The sequence below is a fragment of the Cnephaeus nilssonii genome (assembly GCF_951640355.1).
Source record: "Cnephaeus nilssonii genome assembly, chromosome: 3".
NCBI classification, from domain to species: Eukaryota; Metazoa; Chordata; class Mammalia; order Chiroptera; family Vespertilionidae; genus Cnephaeus; species Cnephaeus nilssonii.
Genome location: NC_137074.1, coordinates 910,538 through 928,568, shown reverse-complemented (window position 1 = coordinate 928,568; position 18,031 = coordinate 910,538). Strand labels below are relative to the sequence as shown.

General features: G+C 62.7%; 1 protein-coding gene across 1 annotated transcript in view; it reads left to right on the top strand.

Moving 5' to 3' along the window:
• Positions 1-18,031, top strand: part of TIAM1 (TIAM Rac1 associated GEF 1) — a gene marked incomplete at its 3' end in the record, with an annotated part of 73,415 nt that overhangs the window by 17,483 nt on the left and 37,901 nt on the right. Inside the window, exons 4-5 of the mRNA XM_079767249.1 lie at positions 7,626-8,073; positions 12,691-12,863. Of these exons, the coding sequence (XP_079623375.1) occupies positions 7,626-8,073; positions 12,691-12,863 (621 nt within the window). The remainder of the gene's footprint in view (positions 1-7,625; positions 8,074-12,690; positions 12,864-18,031) is intronic.

Here is an 18,031-nt window from a genome sequence, read left to right as displayed (position 1 = left end):
CCCTCTGTGTCCCAGCTCTGGGCACGGCGGGGCCCCTGTGTTCCCCACATCCTGCTGATGGGGTGTGAGCCTTCGGCCCGGGCCACCTGAGGGGGGCAGAGGCCGCACCCCCGAGAGCCCTCGTGGGTGGTTGTTGGAGGGACATGTCCTATTCTCTGGCGTGGCACCTCTGAAACTGAATATAGGGAGGAAGGGGGGGAGGAGGAGGAGGGCGGGAGGGCGGGAGGGAGAGGGAGGAGGGAAGGGGATGGAAGGGAGGTGGGAGGGAGGGGGGAGGGGGGAGGGAGAGGAGGGAGGGAAGGGATGAAGGGAGGTGGGAGGGAGGGGGGAGGGGGGAGGGAGGGGAGGAGGGAAGGGGATGGAAGGGAGGTGGGAGGGAGGGGGGGAGGGAGGAGGGAGGGCGGGCACCTGACTGGCCTCAGGTCGCCCTGAGCAGCTCCAGGGAATGCCAGGTGCAGCGCACGGAGTCCTGAGGCCGTTGGCAGCTGCCCCCCCCCCGCGACCTTGGGCAGGTGGCCCCGTCTCGGTGCCCTCTTGTGAGAGGCGCCCCAACAGCGCCGTGGGGACCAGGTGGGAGGCCGAGCGAGGCCTTACTGCAGCCTGGAAACCGAGCGGGAGTGTTTTTGTGCCGACCTTCGTGCGATGAGTGAGGATCTCGAACGACTCGAAACAAACCGCAGCGCCTGCCCCCCACGGTCGGCTCCCACGCCCCCGTCCGAGCCGGTGCGTTCTCCCAGCGCGAGCTCCTGAGATGCCGCGTGTGCCGAGCGTGTATTTCAGGAGACGCTTCCTCGGAAAGAATTCCTTCTTTGTCGTTGACCCCGGGACCTCCTCGGCGCCTGAGTCACAGAGGCACGGTCCCGCCGCCCTGGTGACGCCAGCAGCCGCTCCCAGGACCGCGACCCCGCAGACAGCTGGCCCCAGAGCGTGGCCTCTGCCTGGGAGACTAATTTTTATCTGAAATATATATATATATTTTTTATCCAACAACCGCCTTTACTGGACCGTCTCCCTGGTCCTGTGTTACTGAAAGGAGAAGGCACTGGCGTTCACACTGAGGCTGTCAAAAGTGACACATGGTGTCTGCCCCCCAGTGAGTGCTGAGGGTTTAATTCCGTGTGTTTGAGCGCATGTGTGTGCGTGCGTGTGCGTGTGCGCGCGTGCATGTGTGTGCTGGTGCACGCAGTTGTCTCCTGAGTCGGCGGTGTGACCTGCGGGGAGTGACCGCTTAGCCTGGGACCTGAGGCGGCTTCCTGTGCGGGTCACAGGGCAGGTTGCCCCGGGCGCCCTGACGCCTGGCTGGGCTCTGGCCGCGCTCGGCCCTCGGTTCCCAGGGGGGTGACGAGAACTCTGAGTCCCTCCCGCGGGGAATGGTTGAGAAGAAGGGGGTGGTGTTGGCAGCAGGAGGGAGACAGAGCCAGGGCTCAGAGACGCTCACGGCGCGAGGCCCAGAGGGGACACTTACAGACTTCAGAGGTCAAAGTGCAAAGGGCACCGGGCAGTTGGGCAGAGAGAGGACCAAAGCCTTCCATGCGGGCGGCCAATTAGAATGGCCTCGTGGGTCCCGGTGCCCCGTGCTCACTACTTGGCACTGGGCACGTCGCCGTTTCCCGAGTGCTGAGCTGGCCCGTGACGGTGAAAATACCCAGAGACTTTGTAGCTCTCCGTCGGCCTGTTTTCCTCCAAGTCCCCAGGATCCAGCGTTTCCTCAGGTTAGTGCGGCCGCAGGAGCAGGCGGGCAGCGCCTCCGTGGGCATCGCTCGGGGTGGAATCGCAGTAATTACAGGTGACGTCCGAGCAGGTGCGCGTGCTGGCACGGTTCTGGGAACCTCGTTGGGTTAACTCAGTTTCACGGCATCTTACAAAGTGTCTTCAAGCAGATGCTGGTTTTCTACCCATTATGCAGAGGAGGAAACTGAGGCACAGACTGGCGCAGGGTAACTTGCCTAGAGTGGATGCTCACTGTGCTGAGAGGACCAAGGGAGAGTGCACTGGCCACGCCAGGGAGAGAACCAAGGGCCATGTGCACGTGTGTGCATGTGTGTTCACACGTGTGCGTGTATGTGGGAGGGGCTCCTTACGTTTTGGGGTGAGAAGATGAGAGACCAGAGGAAGCACCTTTAGCATTTACCCGCCCCGCCCCCCCCCCCCCCCCCGCGGGCTCGCTCCTCCGCTGTATTTAGCTTCTCCATGCAGGTGTGCAGCGTGAAGCTGGATCCGTCAGGCAGGTTAGACCGAGCGTCCCACAGGGGCGCCTGGATCGTGACCACGGTGGCCAGTTGGCCCCCGGGCTCCGGAGCGGTCCCAGGGCCTGGACATTGAGGCTAATCACCTTTCCAGAACGGTGTCACCTGCTGTTCACACAGAACACCTGTCCCTCATACAGTGACCCTTGGACACAACAGGGTGTTTGGGGGCAGCCCCCCGGTTCAGGCGGAAATCCATGTATCACTCTGACCCCCCAAAGTGCAACTGCTGAATGGATGCCTCACCAGCGACATGGATAGTCCATCCACACCTGCTTTGCATGTCACATGTATTACAAACTGTACTAGAGGCCTGGTGCATGAAATTCGTGCATGGGGTGTGTGTGTGTGTGTGTGTGGGGGGTCCCCTCCTCCCGGCCTCTGCCCTCTTGCCCTCTTGCAGTCCAGGACCCCTCATTCCTCACCGCTCGCCTGCTCGCTGCTCCTTAGCGCTGCCGTGAAGGTGGGAGAGGCGCTCGCCAGCCGTGAGCCCGGCTTCTGGCTGAGCGGCGCTCCCCCTGTGGGGGCACACTGACCACCAGGGGGCAGCTCCTGTGTTGAGAGTCTGCCCCCTGGTGGTCAGTGCGCGTCATAGCGACTGGTCGTTCTGGCTGTTCCGCTGTAATGGCCGCTTAGGCTTTTATTGGATAGATCTTCACAGTAAAGTAAACGAGAGAAAAGAATGTTAATAAGGAAATCGGGCCCTGGCCGGTTTGGCTCCATGGTTAGAGCGTTGGCCCTCGGACCAAAGGTCGTGGGTTCGATTCCGGTCAGGGGCATGTACCTCGGTTGCAGGTTTGATCCCTGGCCCCACGTGGAGGCATGTGAGGGAGGCAACCAACTGATGTTCCTCTCTCCCCTACTCCTCCCTTCTTTCCACTCGGTCTGAAAATTAGTGGGGCAAAAAAATACCCTCAGCTGAGGATAAAACAGATCGTAGGAAGGGAGAACCCATTTCTGCATGTAAGTGGGTCCTTGGTTCCCACCTGCGCTGTCCAGGGGGCTGTCTTTGTGAGCCCCCCGAAGCGGCGTGGGCGTGACGCGTGCCGTCAGCCCCGGTCGTGCTGGGCTCCCGGGCAGAGAGCGGCTTCGAACGGCCTCCCCGTCCACTCCGCCCGGAGCTCGCTGCGCAGCCACGGCGGAGGGAAACGCTTGCCGGCAGCTGCTGGGTGCCCGGGCGCCGCTGGCACTCGTGCGTCGTCCCACAGAAAGTGCCGGTTGGACGGACACCGGTGAGCGGCTGCGAGCCTGGCTGGGAGGAGGTGCCGGGGAGCGGGACCGAGGGCCTCTGTACCCCGTGACCGTGACCGTGCGATACCCGGAAGCCTCCCCGCGTGTTTCTGACACTCCGTGACCTGGCGCCTTCGCAGGAACCCGTTGGGGGTCGTTTCTCCGCTTACGCCGGTCTCTCCATTTCCTCCATCTCTGACTCTGGATGGAAACTCAGGATTTGGGTCAATATTCTGGGATGACAGAGGCTGCGACGTCTGACCGACGGGAGGGAACGTGCCTCATGCTTCTACGGGCTGGCCGCGGCTCCTGGCCTCTTCCCGGGGGGGGTGGGGTCTGCAGTCCCGCGCTGGGAGGCGGGGGAGGTCTCGGAGGCTCTGAGTGTGGGGAGCAGCTTCGGGCATGGAGGCCCGAGACCCAGGCGGGTAGAGCGGGGCCCCCTGGGAAGATGGCGCCAGGAATGCGGCGGATGCTGCCCGTGGGCTGAGCTGTGGGAGCCTGGGGCAGGGGGTGTGGATGCTGCCCGTGGGCTGAGCTGTAGGGCCTGGGGCAGGGGGTGTGGGGCGGGGTGGCGGTGTCTTTCTACATGAGAGCATCTCTGGGACCTGAGACTCAGGACCCCGTCTTTCTCGGGGCGCTGAGCCGTCGGTGGGCAGCCCTGCGGTGGTTCTTCCCACGCTGAGGCTGAGACGGCAGGATGTGCACTCGGGCGCTTGCCGGCCTCCCGGTGCCGAGCAGCGCCTGCCCGGCCATCACCACTGCCCGCGAGGCCCCCGCGGGCCTCTGGGAATTCGGGGCGCCCCAGCTTCATGAGCAACAGGGCTGGGTCCAGGCAGCCGGCACTTCCTTCCCAACAGGCTGGGTGACATATCAGTGGGAAGATGTGTCCCGTGGGCCTGCCCGACCACGTGGGGCACGGGGTGGAGTCAGCTCGGCCGGGGGTGGGGGCGCGTCCCCAGGCGCCGCGCTCAGCTCAGCGGGGCCACTGGGCCTCTCACCCGGAGGGGCCGCCTGTCCGCTCAGCGCAGGGACCGTCCCGGAGCCACACGCGCGGGTCACTGCGAGGTCACGCGCCGGGGGGGCATGGTCAGATGTTCGGGTCTGACCAGGAGGTGAGTGTGCCGAGGCCTTTACTCTGAGGTCCCGGGGGCCTCGGGGCGTCAGGAAAGTGGGGACGGCCGCAGGGGACACGCCCCTAAGCCGTGCCCCAGGGGGGTGCCTGTCTGTTTCCCTCGCCTCCTTCCATCTCCTCCCCCCGCACCACCACGTCAGGTTTGAGGCGAACAGTCGCTCAGCCTTTGTGGGGACCCCTGGGGGGGCGCTGTGGCAAGGGGGGAGACGGGAGGTTGACTGTTCAGACCGTCAGGTGGGACGCCCTGCGGGGCGCGATGGGCCGCCTTCGGAGGCGGAGGAGGTGGGGAAGCCAGGCCCGAGTTCCTGCTCCGACCACCACCAGCCGGGGGGCGGGGAGGGGAGGGTTCTCGCCCGCTAACCAGGGGGGGGGCTGGCGCCCCCTCTCCTCTGTCCCGGAGCTAGCTCCTGGCACAGCCTTCCTCTCCCGTCCGAGCCCGAGAAGCGCCTGACGCCTGCGTTCAGGGCTCCCTTCTCTCAGAGAACTCAGCGGCTTGAGAACGCACCAGACGTTGGGAAACTCGGTCACATTCCCACTCGTCACGGTCACCCCGAGAGTCGGTGATGGTCCCCCTTACTGTCCTGCATCGGCGGGGGGGGGGGGGGGGCGCGGAGAACTGCGGGTAGAGGGCGGTGCGCTCCTGTTTGTGGGGGTCTGTCCCCACTGCACCTGGTGCTGCCTGGCCGTCCGCGGCGGTCAGGACGCAGGACACGGGGAAGGTGGGAGCGGCAGCCACCGCGGCGTCCGAGCTGCCCCCTCGCTGTCCTTGTCCCCTCGGCCGTGCACGTCCATTGGGATGTAGTTGGTCCTTGGCCGCTCTCTCACCCACTTCCTGTTCCTGTCTTCACCGCGCTTACTGCTCTCTTCCGGTAACAGGTGTAGGTCGGAGGGGCTCCGCCCGCCCGGTTAACCTGCAGCGCCGGCTGAGGCCGAGGGGGCCAGGTTTTTCCGCTGCAGTCGCCTTCCCCACCCTCTGCGCACTGGTGTGTGTGTTGAGGACGGCCAGTGTGATGATTTAATACGTGTAAATTGTGAAGTGATGACTACAGTCAAGTTAGTTAACATACCCATCACCCCACACAAGTACCATGTTTAAAAAATATGTTTTATTGATTTCAGAGAGAGAAAGAGAAACATCAGTGATGAGAGAGAACCATGGATCAGCTGCCTCCTGCACGCCCCACACTGGGGATCGAGCCCGAAACCAGGGCCTGTGCCCTGACCGGGAATCGAACCGTGACCTCCTGGTTCATAGGTTGATGCTCATCCACGGAGCCATGCCGGCCGGGCTGGACCATATTTTTGGATCTGCTCTCTTAGATTTCAAGTATAAATGCAGTGTATTAACTACAGTCACCATGCTGGCCATCAGACCCCCATTGGGGAGCTGGGACTTTCACCCTGTGACCGGCTCCTCCCCAGGCCCCCCCCCCGCCCCCCCCCCCCCCCCCCGTTCCACTCCCTGGCTCAGGGCATCACACTGCGTCCCGTGTGAGTGGACGTGTGGCACGCGTGTTTCGCGTCTCGGCCCTGTTGGCTGGGTGGCGGTGCCATCTCCTGGCTGCTCCCCTCGGGCCTGTTCACGCTGAGGGAGAAGCCCGAGGTGCCTGCGGAGGGCTGACGGGTGGCAGGGGTGTGGGCACCGCCCGGCTGGGCCTCGCACAGGACAGGATCAGTGTGTGGCTTGGTTCGATCCGCCCCGTTGCCTCTCATTTGAGCCCAGAGCGTTGGTTTCTCAGGCAGTTCAGAATATCCTGGGAGCTCTTATACTTTCAAACCAGTTAACTGTTTATGGGGCCGAAGGCGCAAACCCTGGATCAGCCCCCAAACCGTACCTTCCTTCGCCCCGTTCTGTGTCACTCCGCTCCCACGCCCTGCCTGAGAGAGGCCCCGGCCTGGCCCCCCGGGTGCGGCCACTGTTCACTGATTGTTTGTGGAGCTGCCTGAAGCCCAGAGCAGAGAGCAGCTCAGACGCTGAGTCCCAGCGGACCTGCCTGTGCCGGAAGGTTCGGCTCCGTCCGGGCACTGCTCTGCCAGTTCCGAATGGGCTGGACCTGGGCATCGATAGCCCAGCGTCCTGGCAGGTGCCCCAGCCGTGCCTCGCCCGGGCGGTGAGGAGCCTGCTCCGGCCCAGCACCCGCCTGCACGGGGAGGGAACCCGAGAGCCTGCGGAGCCGGGCCCACGGGCTGTTCAGCTCTGTGCCCGGAGAGGCTGGCTGTCAGAGCGAAGCCAGGAGGGCCCGGGGCCTGGGAGGGCCCGGGGCCTGGCCCGCGGGGACCTGGGCCCACGGGGTGAGGGGCCGCGAGGAGGGGCCTGGCCGTCTTTAGCCCCCGCACCAGGAAGGGGCCTCCCCCCAGGCCCTGCCCTTTAAGAAGCGCTATCAGCTGCTTCCACTTTATCGTGTAACCGCGACCCCGCGACTCGCTCCGCAGCAGGAGGGCGAGGTGCTGAGGGGAGGCGCTGAGCCGGCTGGTGGGGGGCAGCCTCCCCCTCCTGTACCAGCTCGCTGGGCGATTGGTGCATGACCTGCGCCCGAGGGACGGCTCTCCTTGGCCGGCTCTTCTGTTCCTCCAGCGCTGGAAGTGGTTCACGCTGGTCCTGGGGCGGCTGGTTATGCGCCCAGGCACTCTGCCCCGGGTGGGTTTGCAAGGCCCAGGGCTGGAGGGTCCGGGGTGGGAAGGGTCCGGGGGTGGAGGGGGGTCAGGGGGTGGAGGGTCCGGGGGTGGGAAGGGTCCGGGGGTGGAGGGGGCTCAGGGGGTGGAGTAGGGTTGAAGGGGTGGAGGGAAATCTAGGGGTGGAGGGGGTGCAGGGGTGGGGAGGGTCAGGGGTTGGAGGGGGGTCCGGGGTGGAGAGGGTGCAGGGGTGGGGTGTCCAGGGTGGAGGGGGGTCTGGGGTGGGGGAGGCCTCCATGCCGGCCAGGCTGGGAGGCAGGTGCCCTGTGGTCCCGCAGCCGGCCTGCAGGAGGTGCTGTGACCCCGGCCTGATGCACCTCTCCCCCTCCCTCTCGGCCCCCAAGGATGTCAACGCGGGCGAGGGCAGCGAGTTCGCGGACAGCGGGATCGAAGGGGCCGCCACCGACCCGGACCTGCTGTCCCGCCGCTCCACCGCCACGCACTCCAGCTACTCGCCGCCGCCCGGCCGCGCCTTCGTGGGCAGCGACAGCGGCAGCAGCAGCGCGGGGGACGCGGCGCGCCAGGGCGTCTACGAGAACTTCCGCCGGGAGCTGGAGCTGAGCGCCAGCCGCGAGAGCCCCGAGGACGCGGGCTCCGCGCACAGCGACGAGCGCTCCAGCGGCGCCCCCAGCTCGCCCGGCCGCTCGGACGACGCGCTGCGGGCGGCCGCGCGGGGCACGGTGCGCAAGGCGGGCGCGCTGGCCGTCAAGAACTTCCTGGTGCACAAGAAGAGCCGCAAGGTGGAGCCCGCGGCGCGCCGGCGCTGGAAGCACTACTGGGCGGCCCTCAAAGGTGAGCCGGGGTCCCCCCACCCCCCCATCCACTGTGGGGCGCGTGCGCCCTGGTGCGCCCGGTGAGCTCCCCGATGCTCCATCGCTCCACGTGCGCTCCACTGCGCCTGCGCAGAGGGTGGCGTAGCCGCGGCTTACGCATCACTGCCTTGTGCTTACTGTGCTTCACGTGACGGCTGACTTCTGACGCACTTTACATGTATGTCTCGATTTCAGAGAGCGGGAGGGAGAGAGACATCCGTGATGAGAGAGAATCACGGATGGGCTGCCCCCTGCACGCCCCACACTGGGGATCGAGCCTGCAACCTTGGGCCTGTGCCCTGACCGGGAATCCAGCCGTGACCTCCTGGCTCGTAGGTGGAGGCTCAGCCCCTGAGCACGCTGGCGGGCACTGACGCACTTTTTTTTTTCCAAACCTATTTTTATTGATTTCAGAGAGGAAGGGAGAGGGGGGAGAGAGAGAGATAGAGAGAGAGAGAGAGGCACATCAATGATGAGAGAGACATCATGGATCAGCTGCCTCCTGCACGCCCCCACTGGAGATTGAACCTGCAACCCAGGCATATGCCCTTGACCGGAATCAAACCCGGGACCCTTCAGTCCATAGGCCGACGCTCTATCCCCCGAGCCAAACCAGCGAGGGCCACTGATGGGCCACTGACGCACATTTGTGTCCTCACAGGCTGGTGACCACGGGCACCTGCCCGCCTTTCTTCACTAAACTCGGTGTCCCTCCTGCCCCTGCTGCTCGGGGTCTTTATTTTTACAGTTAAGCCAGGCGCCCTCCCGTGTGCAGCTGGTCTCAGGACGGTCTCGGCAGGGGATGCACCTAACAGATTATTTTTTATCATGCTGGTTAGTGACGTGCCTCCCGTGTCTGAGGGAAAGTCATGAGCGTGAGTCTTCAGGAATTGTCCTTTTTCAGGTGAAAACAATAGAATATTGTGAATCTCACAGGGTTCAACCTCGTGCTCAGGTCGCCTAAGCCACCACGTGTTTGTGAAAGTCACCATTTTAGCGTCACACCGAGCATTTACGTGAGCGTGGACAGACCCGTTTACACGTGCTAGTGCATGTCCCCGTCTTCATTCGTTACCACCGTACTTTTGTATGTCGTGGTTTTGCATGTATTTTTGAGTGTGTACAGCTGTCTGCTCGTGCTCGGTAGCGTAGACACTGTAACACGTCGCGAGCAGCACTGGCAAGCCCCCGGGACCTGTCGCAGTGAGTGTGGGACGGGGCTGGCACATGGGCTGGGGTAGGTGGGTCGGCAGGTGCAGAGGACAAGCCAGGAGCAGAAACCTGGGCTCAGCTGTGCGGTGCACACAGTAGCCCAGGGGCCGCTGGTTCCACTAGCTGTGGTTGGTGTGGGAACGGCCGGTCCCAGAGGCACAGCCGTGTAGGGTCTGGGTGGCCCATTGCTCCTGTGTCAGCTGTTGCTTCGAGGCTGGGGAAACAGGAAGGGAGCACGATAATTAGACAGTCGGTCTTGCCCCACGTCCCAGTGACCCACAGGGACCATGTCTTAAGCAACACAGAGCTCTGTCCCTCCCACCTCCCAGGTCAGACCCCCCCGGCTGGTGTGGCAATCCTGTGACTCACCAGGGGCCCAGCCTCCTTCCGTCTTGGTGCTCAGCGGTTCCTAGAACATTGTCTCGTCGGTGTGGTCAAGCAGGCCCACCCGCAGGTCCACATTCCAGTGGAAAGATGGGGAAGGGAGGGTGCTGCCCGGAGGCGGCCCACCTCTGTCCGGCTTCCACTGGAATGAGTCAGGCCTAGCTGCAAGGGAGGCTGGTATGGCAGCCTCACTCCGGGGGGCGCCTGGAGCACACAGCCGTCCCACGGAGGGCTCCCGGGCTGCGTGTCCGGCGCTGCTGCCGTTGTGGGGTGGATGCCACCTTCCCCGCCACGGCCAGTCCTCCGAATCTCGCGGCTCCCCTTCCTGGAACGTCTCCTCGCATCCTGGTCTCGCGCTCAGCGTCCGCCTTAGGGGGTCGACGTTGGCACAAAAAGCAGAGTCCTGGCAGCCACAGTGTTTTCTGTGGAAAACTGCGTGGAATGTTGACACGACACGTAGAATTCTGTCTGCTGTGCTAAATGAAATACCCTGTCGTCGTGCATGCGGAGTACATGCAAAGCGTTGAGCACACGTGCACAGGGGTGTTGACCTTGGGGAACGTTCTGTCCGCTTTCCCTTCGGAGAGCGGCTGCTGCCCTCGCGGTGTGACCCCCGTGCCCTAATTTGGAGGCGCCACAGGGTCACGTCCCCAGGGGCAGGGTCATGCCATCCGCTCTGGCCGAGATGGAGGGGGGGCCCTCTCCTCCTCCTCCTCCTCCTCCTCCTCCTCCTCCTCCTCCTCCGGCCCCTCCCCCAGCCGCCCACACCTGCGCACGGCGGCCTCGTGCTCTTTCAGACGACTTATCATTGGTTTTATTCTTTTTTATTAAAATAACATTTTTATTGATTTCAGAGAGGAAGAGAGAGAGAGAAACATCAATGATGAGAGAGAATCATGGATCAGCTGCCTCCTGCACGCCCCACACTGGGGATGGAGCCCGCAACCCGGGCATGTGCCCTGGCTGGGAATTGAACTCTGACCTCCTGGTTCATAGGTCGACGCTCAGCCACTGAGCCACGCCGGCCGGTCCTGTTTGGTTTTGTTCATTGGTGCGGAGTTTTTAACAGCCTGGTCAGAGGACCCTGGTCACCTGAGGTCCTTTCGGGGCTGTGCCCACCCCGCTGAAGCTCGGAGTTTGGGGGGCGGGCTGTGTTAGCGTTGCTGTAACGGAACACCACGCCCTGGGGGTGAGGTTCTCATGCTCCTGGGGCTGGAGGTCCAAGGGCCAGGGCAGCAGGCCGGTTTCCCCTGAGGCCTCCCCTGGTCCTGCAGGGTCTACGTGGCCGGCCCCGCGCCCGTCTGGGTGCAGATCCCCCTTCTCACAGGGCAGCTGCTGTGTTGCATGGGGACCCCCACGTGGCCTCGCTTCACCGCAATTACCTCTTAGAGTCTCTGCTCCTGGTCAGACCCATCCGTCCTGGGGGAGGACAACACGGACTCGGGGGGATGGCACTCGGCCCGTGACGGGCCCTGAAGTTGGGCTCAGGAAGCTTCCGGCGGATCCTCACCGCCACCCGGGAGCAGCTGTGTGGGAGCAATGCCAGGCGCTGCCTTTTCCACGTGGGCGGGGGGGGAGGGCGGTTTGCCTTTGCGGGTCCTGGCGGGAATGAGCCATAAGGAAGCCGGGAGGGAGCCTTCCGCTCGAGGTGACCCAGCTCCGAGTGACATGGGCCGGGGGACAAGGGCCGGGGGAACCCAGGCCCCGGGCGCAGAGCCCTGAGCCCTTCGCTGCTGCCTCCCCCGGTTCCCGTGTGCGGCCTCCTCGGCTGCCCCGCGTCGCTCAGCAGCCCTTCAGCACGGAGTTAAAACGCAGAGCACCGGGGAGGGGGTGGAGATTTCCCCGAAGGTTCTTCCACTTTAGGCAGAAGAATTAATTAAAGAAGAGATTTCATTAGAATTAGTCCCGGGAGCGTCTCCCGCCGCAGGAGCAGCTCACGGGGGACGCTCGGGAGGCACGGGCGCCGCGGGTCACCGGGTGTGTGCGGGCTCAGGACGCCGCCTCGCCTCGTCTTTGTTCCCTGTTTCTCTCTCTCTTTTTGCCTCACGCTAGTTTTTTATTTTTATTTTATTTTATTGTTTAAAGTGCCTCACGCTGGTCTTGACATTGGAAGGAGGAGGTAATAGAGTGAAAGCCCGTTTTAACCGCCTCCTGATTGTAAACCAGGTTGAAAGCTGTAAACACAGCGGTTGGGGAGACCAGGGGTGTTCAGTGTGTGCGCCCCCGGGCTGGTGGGCCCCTCCTTCCTGAGCCTCAGCTTCCCGCTCTGGGCTCAGCCTGTGGCCAAGCTGCCCCCCCCCCCCCCCCCGCCCCGTTTCTGCTGTGCCTGCTGCTCGCCCGCGGGGTCGCCCCGAAGGGGACGGGGAGCGGGGCTCGCAGCAGGGGCGCCGGGCGGTCTCCGGACCGTCCTTGGCCGTGGGTCTGTCCCGGGCATTGTGGACGTCTAGCCCCGTCCCCGTCCCCGTCCCTGCCCGCGGGACGCCCGCAGCGCCGCCCCCCCCACGCCTGCACAGCAGGTGGAAGAGACCTGAGACGCCAGCTCCCCCTCCTCCCCGCCTCCGGCCCTGAGGCCGGTACAGCACGTGCTCCCCGAGGACCTCGCCCCGAAACCCCGCCTCCGCGGGTCCTGGGTGCGTTTCTCGGGGCAGGGTCTCGGTGGGACCGTGGACTGCCCGTCCTTGCGTGGGGCGGGCCACGTGCGGGCCACGGTGCCGTGGACGTGTTCGCCGTCACCAGCGGCCAGGAGCCCTCAGGCCCCGGTGTTCCCGGGAGGACGCGTGTGTAAAACGGTCTGAAACAGGACGGAGAGCCGGGAAGACCTCGAGGCTGCAAGCAGGGTCCCGTGTGGGTCCGGCCCGGAGGCTGCGGTTGGGACCGGGGCCTTGCTCGGGGCCCCCGCGTCGTCAGCCCAGGCTTGGCCTCCCCGCCCCCTGGGGCTCGCGCGGTGTCCCGCCAGCGCCACGGCACGGGACCCACGCCGCCCTGTCCCCTCTGCCCGCAGGGTGCACGCTCCTCTTCTACGAGCGCGACGGCCGGTCGGGCACCGAGCCGGGCAGCGTCCCCAAGCACGCTGTGTGGGTGGAGAACAGCATCGTGCAGGCCGTGCCCGAGCACCCCAAGAAGGACTTCGTCTTCTGCCTCAGCAACTCCCTGGGCGACGCCTTCCTCTTCCAGGTTTGTGGGCGCTTCCTGTGGGGCCCGGAGCGGGGCCTTCCCGCTGCCCGCCCCCGCCGGGGTGGGGTCACCTCGGTCCCGATGGAAGCAAAGGTGGTGGGAGCTCCGGGCGCGGAGGGGGCGGTGAGCCGGAGCTCGCGGCTGTGTGCGCGGTGGGAGGGCTCTCTGTGGTGGGCACAGCTCTGGAGAAAAGGGTCTGAGCCCCGTCACGGAGCCAGGATGTGAGCTGCGGGGTCAGGGTCAGGGTTAGGGTTAGGGTTAGGGTTAGGGTTAGGGATAGGGTTAGGGTTAGGGATAGGGGTAGGGGTAGGGGTAGGGGTAGGGCTAGGGTTAGGGTTAGGGATAGGGTTAGGGTTAGGGATAGGGGTAAGGGTAGGGTTAGGGTTAGGGTTAGGGTTAGGGATAGGGGTAGGGGTAGGGTTAGGGGTAGGGGTAGGGTCAGGGTCAGGGTCAGGGTCAGGGATAGGGTCAGGGATAGGGTCAGGGATAGGGTTAGGGTTCGGGTTAGGGTTAGGGTTAGGGATAGGGTTAGGGTTAGAGTTAGGGATAGGGTTAGTGTTAGGGTTAGGGTTAGGGATGGGGTTAGGGTTAGGGTTAGGGTTAGGGTTATCTCTGTCATAACATGTTGTCTTCTAAGACACTCATTGAGTTCCAGAGTGACGTAGCCGTTCCTACATCGTCCCCCTTTCCCGTCTTCTCAGACCCTCTGCCTAACGCTCTGGCCGTGTGGCTGCGAATTGTGTTTAACTGCTGACCTGCTAGCGGCTGCGGGGCTGGCGTTGGCTTTTATCGGGCGCCCCGGGCATGGGCTCCGCCGCGATGCGCTCGCCAGGACTTCCTGGGTGCCTGTTAGGGACCGTCCTTCCCTGACTTCCATCGTCAGGACCCGCTCCGCCTTGACTCTGCTTCCCGTGTGCTGTGCTCATGGCTGCTGCCAACACCGGAAAGGGGCTGACAGGGTTCCTGTGCTTAAACGTGTTTACATGTTACCCTTGGACAGGCACACGGAAGTCTCCGTGCGGTGGGCAGGGCTGGCAGTAGGGAGGGAGCGTAGGGATGGACAGGGAGTGAGAGTACCCCACGCAGGAGAGAGCAGAACGAAGGCCCAGGAGAGACGGGGGAGTTTTTTCACCAGGGGTCGGGGTTTGGGCCCTAACGTTATTTCTATTTGGGACATTAATAAAAAATAGTGATTTTGTTTGTGGACAGAAGGGAAACCTGTTACTCTTTCTTTAACTGTGTGACATAAAACACTCCTTGAGGAGAGTGCACAGACATGAACACACGGCTCAACCAAGTCCTGGAAAGCGAGTCTGTAACCCCCACGCGGGTCAAGAACAGACGTGTCTAGCAGCGTCTGAGCCGCCCTCTGCCTCCTGGGACGCGTGCAGCCTGTCTCGGGACAGAGTGAGTTCGCTTTACCATCCGAGCAGGACGCTTGGTTCGTCTGGGATGTCTTCATTTCTCCTCCTTCTTGGAGGATAGTTCTACTGGATATGAAATTCGTGATTGAGTGTTCCTTCACAGCTTTGACAAGCCCCTGCTGCTGCCATCTGGCCGCTGTGGGTCCTGACGAGCCGTCGGCTGTCAATGTGACGGGATCCCTCTTCTAGACGAGGGACTCCTTTTGCTTTGGGGATTTTTGTCGTTTTGTCGTTAAACAGTTGGATTATCATCTGCCTGTAACTATAACTATTGATTTCTCTCCGTGTATTCCATCTGGAGTCATGGAGCTTCTTGCATGTGTAGGTGTGTGTGTGTGTGTGTTTTAAATCACACGTGTGAAGTTTTCAGCCATTATTTCCTCAAGTAGCTTATCTGCCCGTGTGCTATGCTCCTCCTTCTGGGATCCCGTCATGTTAATGTTGGCAAAGACTCTGTTGAGGGTTCCTCGTTCTTTTTCTGTTCTGTCCCCTGGACGGGGCCTGGGTCACCGGTTCTTTATTTCTCAGCCGGAATCTGCTTTCCAGCTCCTCTGGTGAATTTTTTGCTTCACTTATTCTACATTTCAGCTCCAGAATTTATGTTAAAAAATAATCTTGGTTTAAATTTCTCTATTGAGCCCTAGCCGGTTTGGCTCAGTGGATAGAAGCGTCCTGACCTGTGTGGACTGAAGGGTCCCGGGTCCGATTCTGGTCAAGGGCACATGCCCAGGTGGCAGGCTCGATCCCCAGTAGAGGGCGTGCAGGAGGTAGCCGATCCACGATTCTCTCTCATCACTGATGTTTCTATCTCCCTCTCCCTCTCCCTTCCTCTCTGACATCGATAAAAATATATAAAATTTCTCTGTCGATATTCTCTATGTGGTGAGATATCCTCCGACTTCTTCAGATCTTCTTTCGTTCTTTGAAAACATCCCACGTGGTCAGAGTGCCGTCTTTGTCCAGCGGTCCCCGTCTGGACTCTCGCGGGACAGTTTCCCTGGCGGCGGCTTGTCCTGGGCGTGTGCTGCCCTCCGCCGTTTCTGTCCAGGCCGGACGCTTCTGACACCCGCAGCGGCAGCGCCGTCCTGCTGGCAGCTCCGCGACTGGGCACGCGCCACGGGCCACCCGAGTGTGCACGGTGTGAGCCGCACTCGGTGTCACCGCCAGCAGCGCGGTGGGTTGTGTTGGGTTCTAACCCGTTGGTGTCGATGGGTGACACGGAGGCGCCACGCAGCTGCCGAGTGTCGGGTGCTGGTGCAAACCGAGCCCCGTTTCTCCAAAGCCTCTGCAGGCCGAGGCGCCCGGTGCCTCGCTGCTCACCCCGCCGGCAGCCGCCCTTTCCCATCCTCGGAAGTGAGCCCCGCCCGGGGATGTTCTAAATCGTATCTCGGCCGTGGCCGTTCTGGGTCCCTGCGGGTGAGGGAGCAATGGATCGCTCTCAGGACGTTCTCCTCCTCATCCAGTCCTCACCCGGGAGTAAGTACAGGGCGCCCCAAAGAGGCACGCACACCGTTTGAGCCCTTATAAAGGCAGAGTTTGCTAAAGGGCATTTCATTTTCAGAGTTGAGCTACCAGCTGTTGAAGTGTCTGTACATTTGTTGGGAATGCGCTCTCTGTCTGTATCTACATTTTAAATTTATTTTAGAGAGAGAAACACCAACCGGGTGCCTCCCACACACGCCCGACCGGGGACTGGACCCACAGCCTGGGGACGTGCCCTTGAACCTGTGACCTTAGCTGCACAGGATGCCGCTCGACCGGCTGAGCCACACCGGCCCGGGCGGGACGCCCTCCTGTGTACCTGCACCCCCGATGGAATTCCCTTCGGAGCGACTTCCTGGCCACAGATTGCTGGCAGACTCTACCCTGTGGGTCACGTTGAATAGAATTCGTTCGTGGCAACAGAGGGCCTCATTCATGCAAACCTCTGTGTCCGCTTGTGGGTGAAGTGTTGATGCCGCTGACGGGGGCAGAGCCAGAATGGCCCTTTTCAGAGAGAATCGCTGCCCTTGGGGGTACACCAGGGCGTTCCCCACCTTCTGGTTCCAACCCGCATTCCTGGGGCGGCGCCCGGAAGGAGACCTGTGAGTGTGTGTGTGTGTGAGTGTGTGAGTGTGTGTGTGTGAGTGTGTGTGTAAGTGTGTGAGTGTGTGTATGTGAGTGTGTAAGTGTGTGTGTGTGTGTGTGTGTGAGAGAGAGTGTGTGAGTGTGTGTGTGTGTGAGTGTGTGTGTGTGAGTGTGTGTGTGAGTGTGTGAGTGTGTGTGTGTGAGTGTGTGTGTAAGTGTGTGAGTGTGTGTATGTGAGTGTGTAAGTGTGTGTGTGTGTGTGTGTGTGAGAGAGAGTGTGTGAGTGTGTGTGTGTGTGAGTGTGTGTGTGTGAGTGTGTGTAGGGGCCGTGTGTAGGGCTGAGGGGAGCGAGGAGACCAGCCTGGTTATGGGATGGTTTATAGGTTGGTCCAGCCCCAGGGTTCCGTCCAGCGCCTGTGCTGTGATTGGACGCTGTCGCTCAGGTTCGCAGTGGACGGGACTCGTGTTGCCGGCTGCGGGAGGAAGGGGTTTTGTGTGCTGGGGCGTGCGGGTGGGACCGGCCGAGGGGCGTGGCCGCTGAGACAGCACGAGGCTGTGCCCGCGCCAGGGGAGCCACGTGCTGCGTTTAGGTGCGCTCCCGTCTACGGAGGCCGGGCGGGGTGCCGCCGCCCACACGGCACCCGTCCTCCCAGCCCTCCCTCCGCCCGTCACCGGGGACCTTACCCACAATTCCAGAACGCTCGTGGCTTTTTTGGTAACATATCCGAATATTGTGTGTGTTTTTAAAAAAATGTTTTTATTGATCTCAGAGAGGAAGGGAGAGGAAGAGAGAGAAACATCAGTGATGAGAGAGAACCATGGATCGGCTGCCTCCTGTACGCCCCACACTGGGGATCGAGGCCACAACCCGGGCCTGTGCCCTGACCGGGAATCCAGTTCTGGTTTTGGGATAATTTATAGGGTGCTTCAGCCTCCTGGTTCATAGGTCAATGCTAACCACGGAGCCCTGCCAGCTGGGCCTAACCTTGGGTTTAATTCCTATATTAGTGCCCGGGAACAGGGGGCAGGCAGGGAGAGGGGCAGGGAGAGCATGCGGCCTGACTAGATAGAGACCACGCAGCTGCGTGTCTCACGTGGCGTCCAGAATAGCACCTCGGGGGTGAGTGCCTTCCCGTAGGACACGCTCCTCGTTCAGAAAGTCACTCGCCTGAGGCCTGTCGGGCGTGTCCTGAGGGACGAGTGAACACAGACCGGGAGGCAGGCCCATCGCGCTGAATTGGGGATTAGACGTGATGACCAGGCAGGTGCCTGACCATCGCGGATGCGCAGTGACAGCCTGCGGTTGTGGGTGCGATCTGGGGGAGACGGTGCCCGGGTCTGCCTGCCGGAGCCTCTCTCCTGCGGGCGCCTCTTCCCCGGGGAGTCTGAGGACTTGCGTTTGCCCGGCCCTGGATTGTACCTCCGAGCGCCCCGGTGGCTCTGTGCGGAGACTGGACAGAGGTCCCGGGCAGCCAGCTTAGGGGGTCTGGGCGTCCCCCCACCAGGAGGCATCGGGTGGACGTGGCGGATCTGACACCGGGACTGAGTAGGCACCACCCGTGCGCGGCCCCTCAAAGCGGCTCCCCCTGCCCATTGCACGGCCACGGCCCCGCCCGGCGAGCTCCCAGCTTTTCCACGGTCTGCGTTGTAAGCCAACGCCAAGTTCTGGAAAGTTCC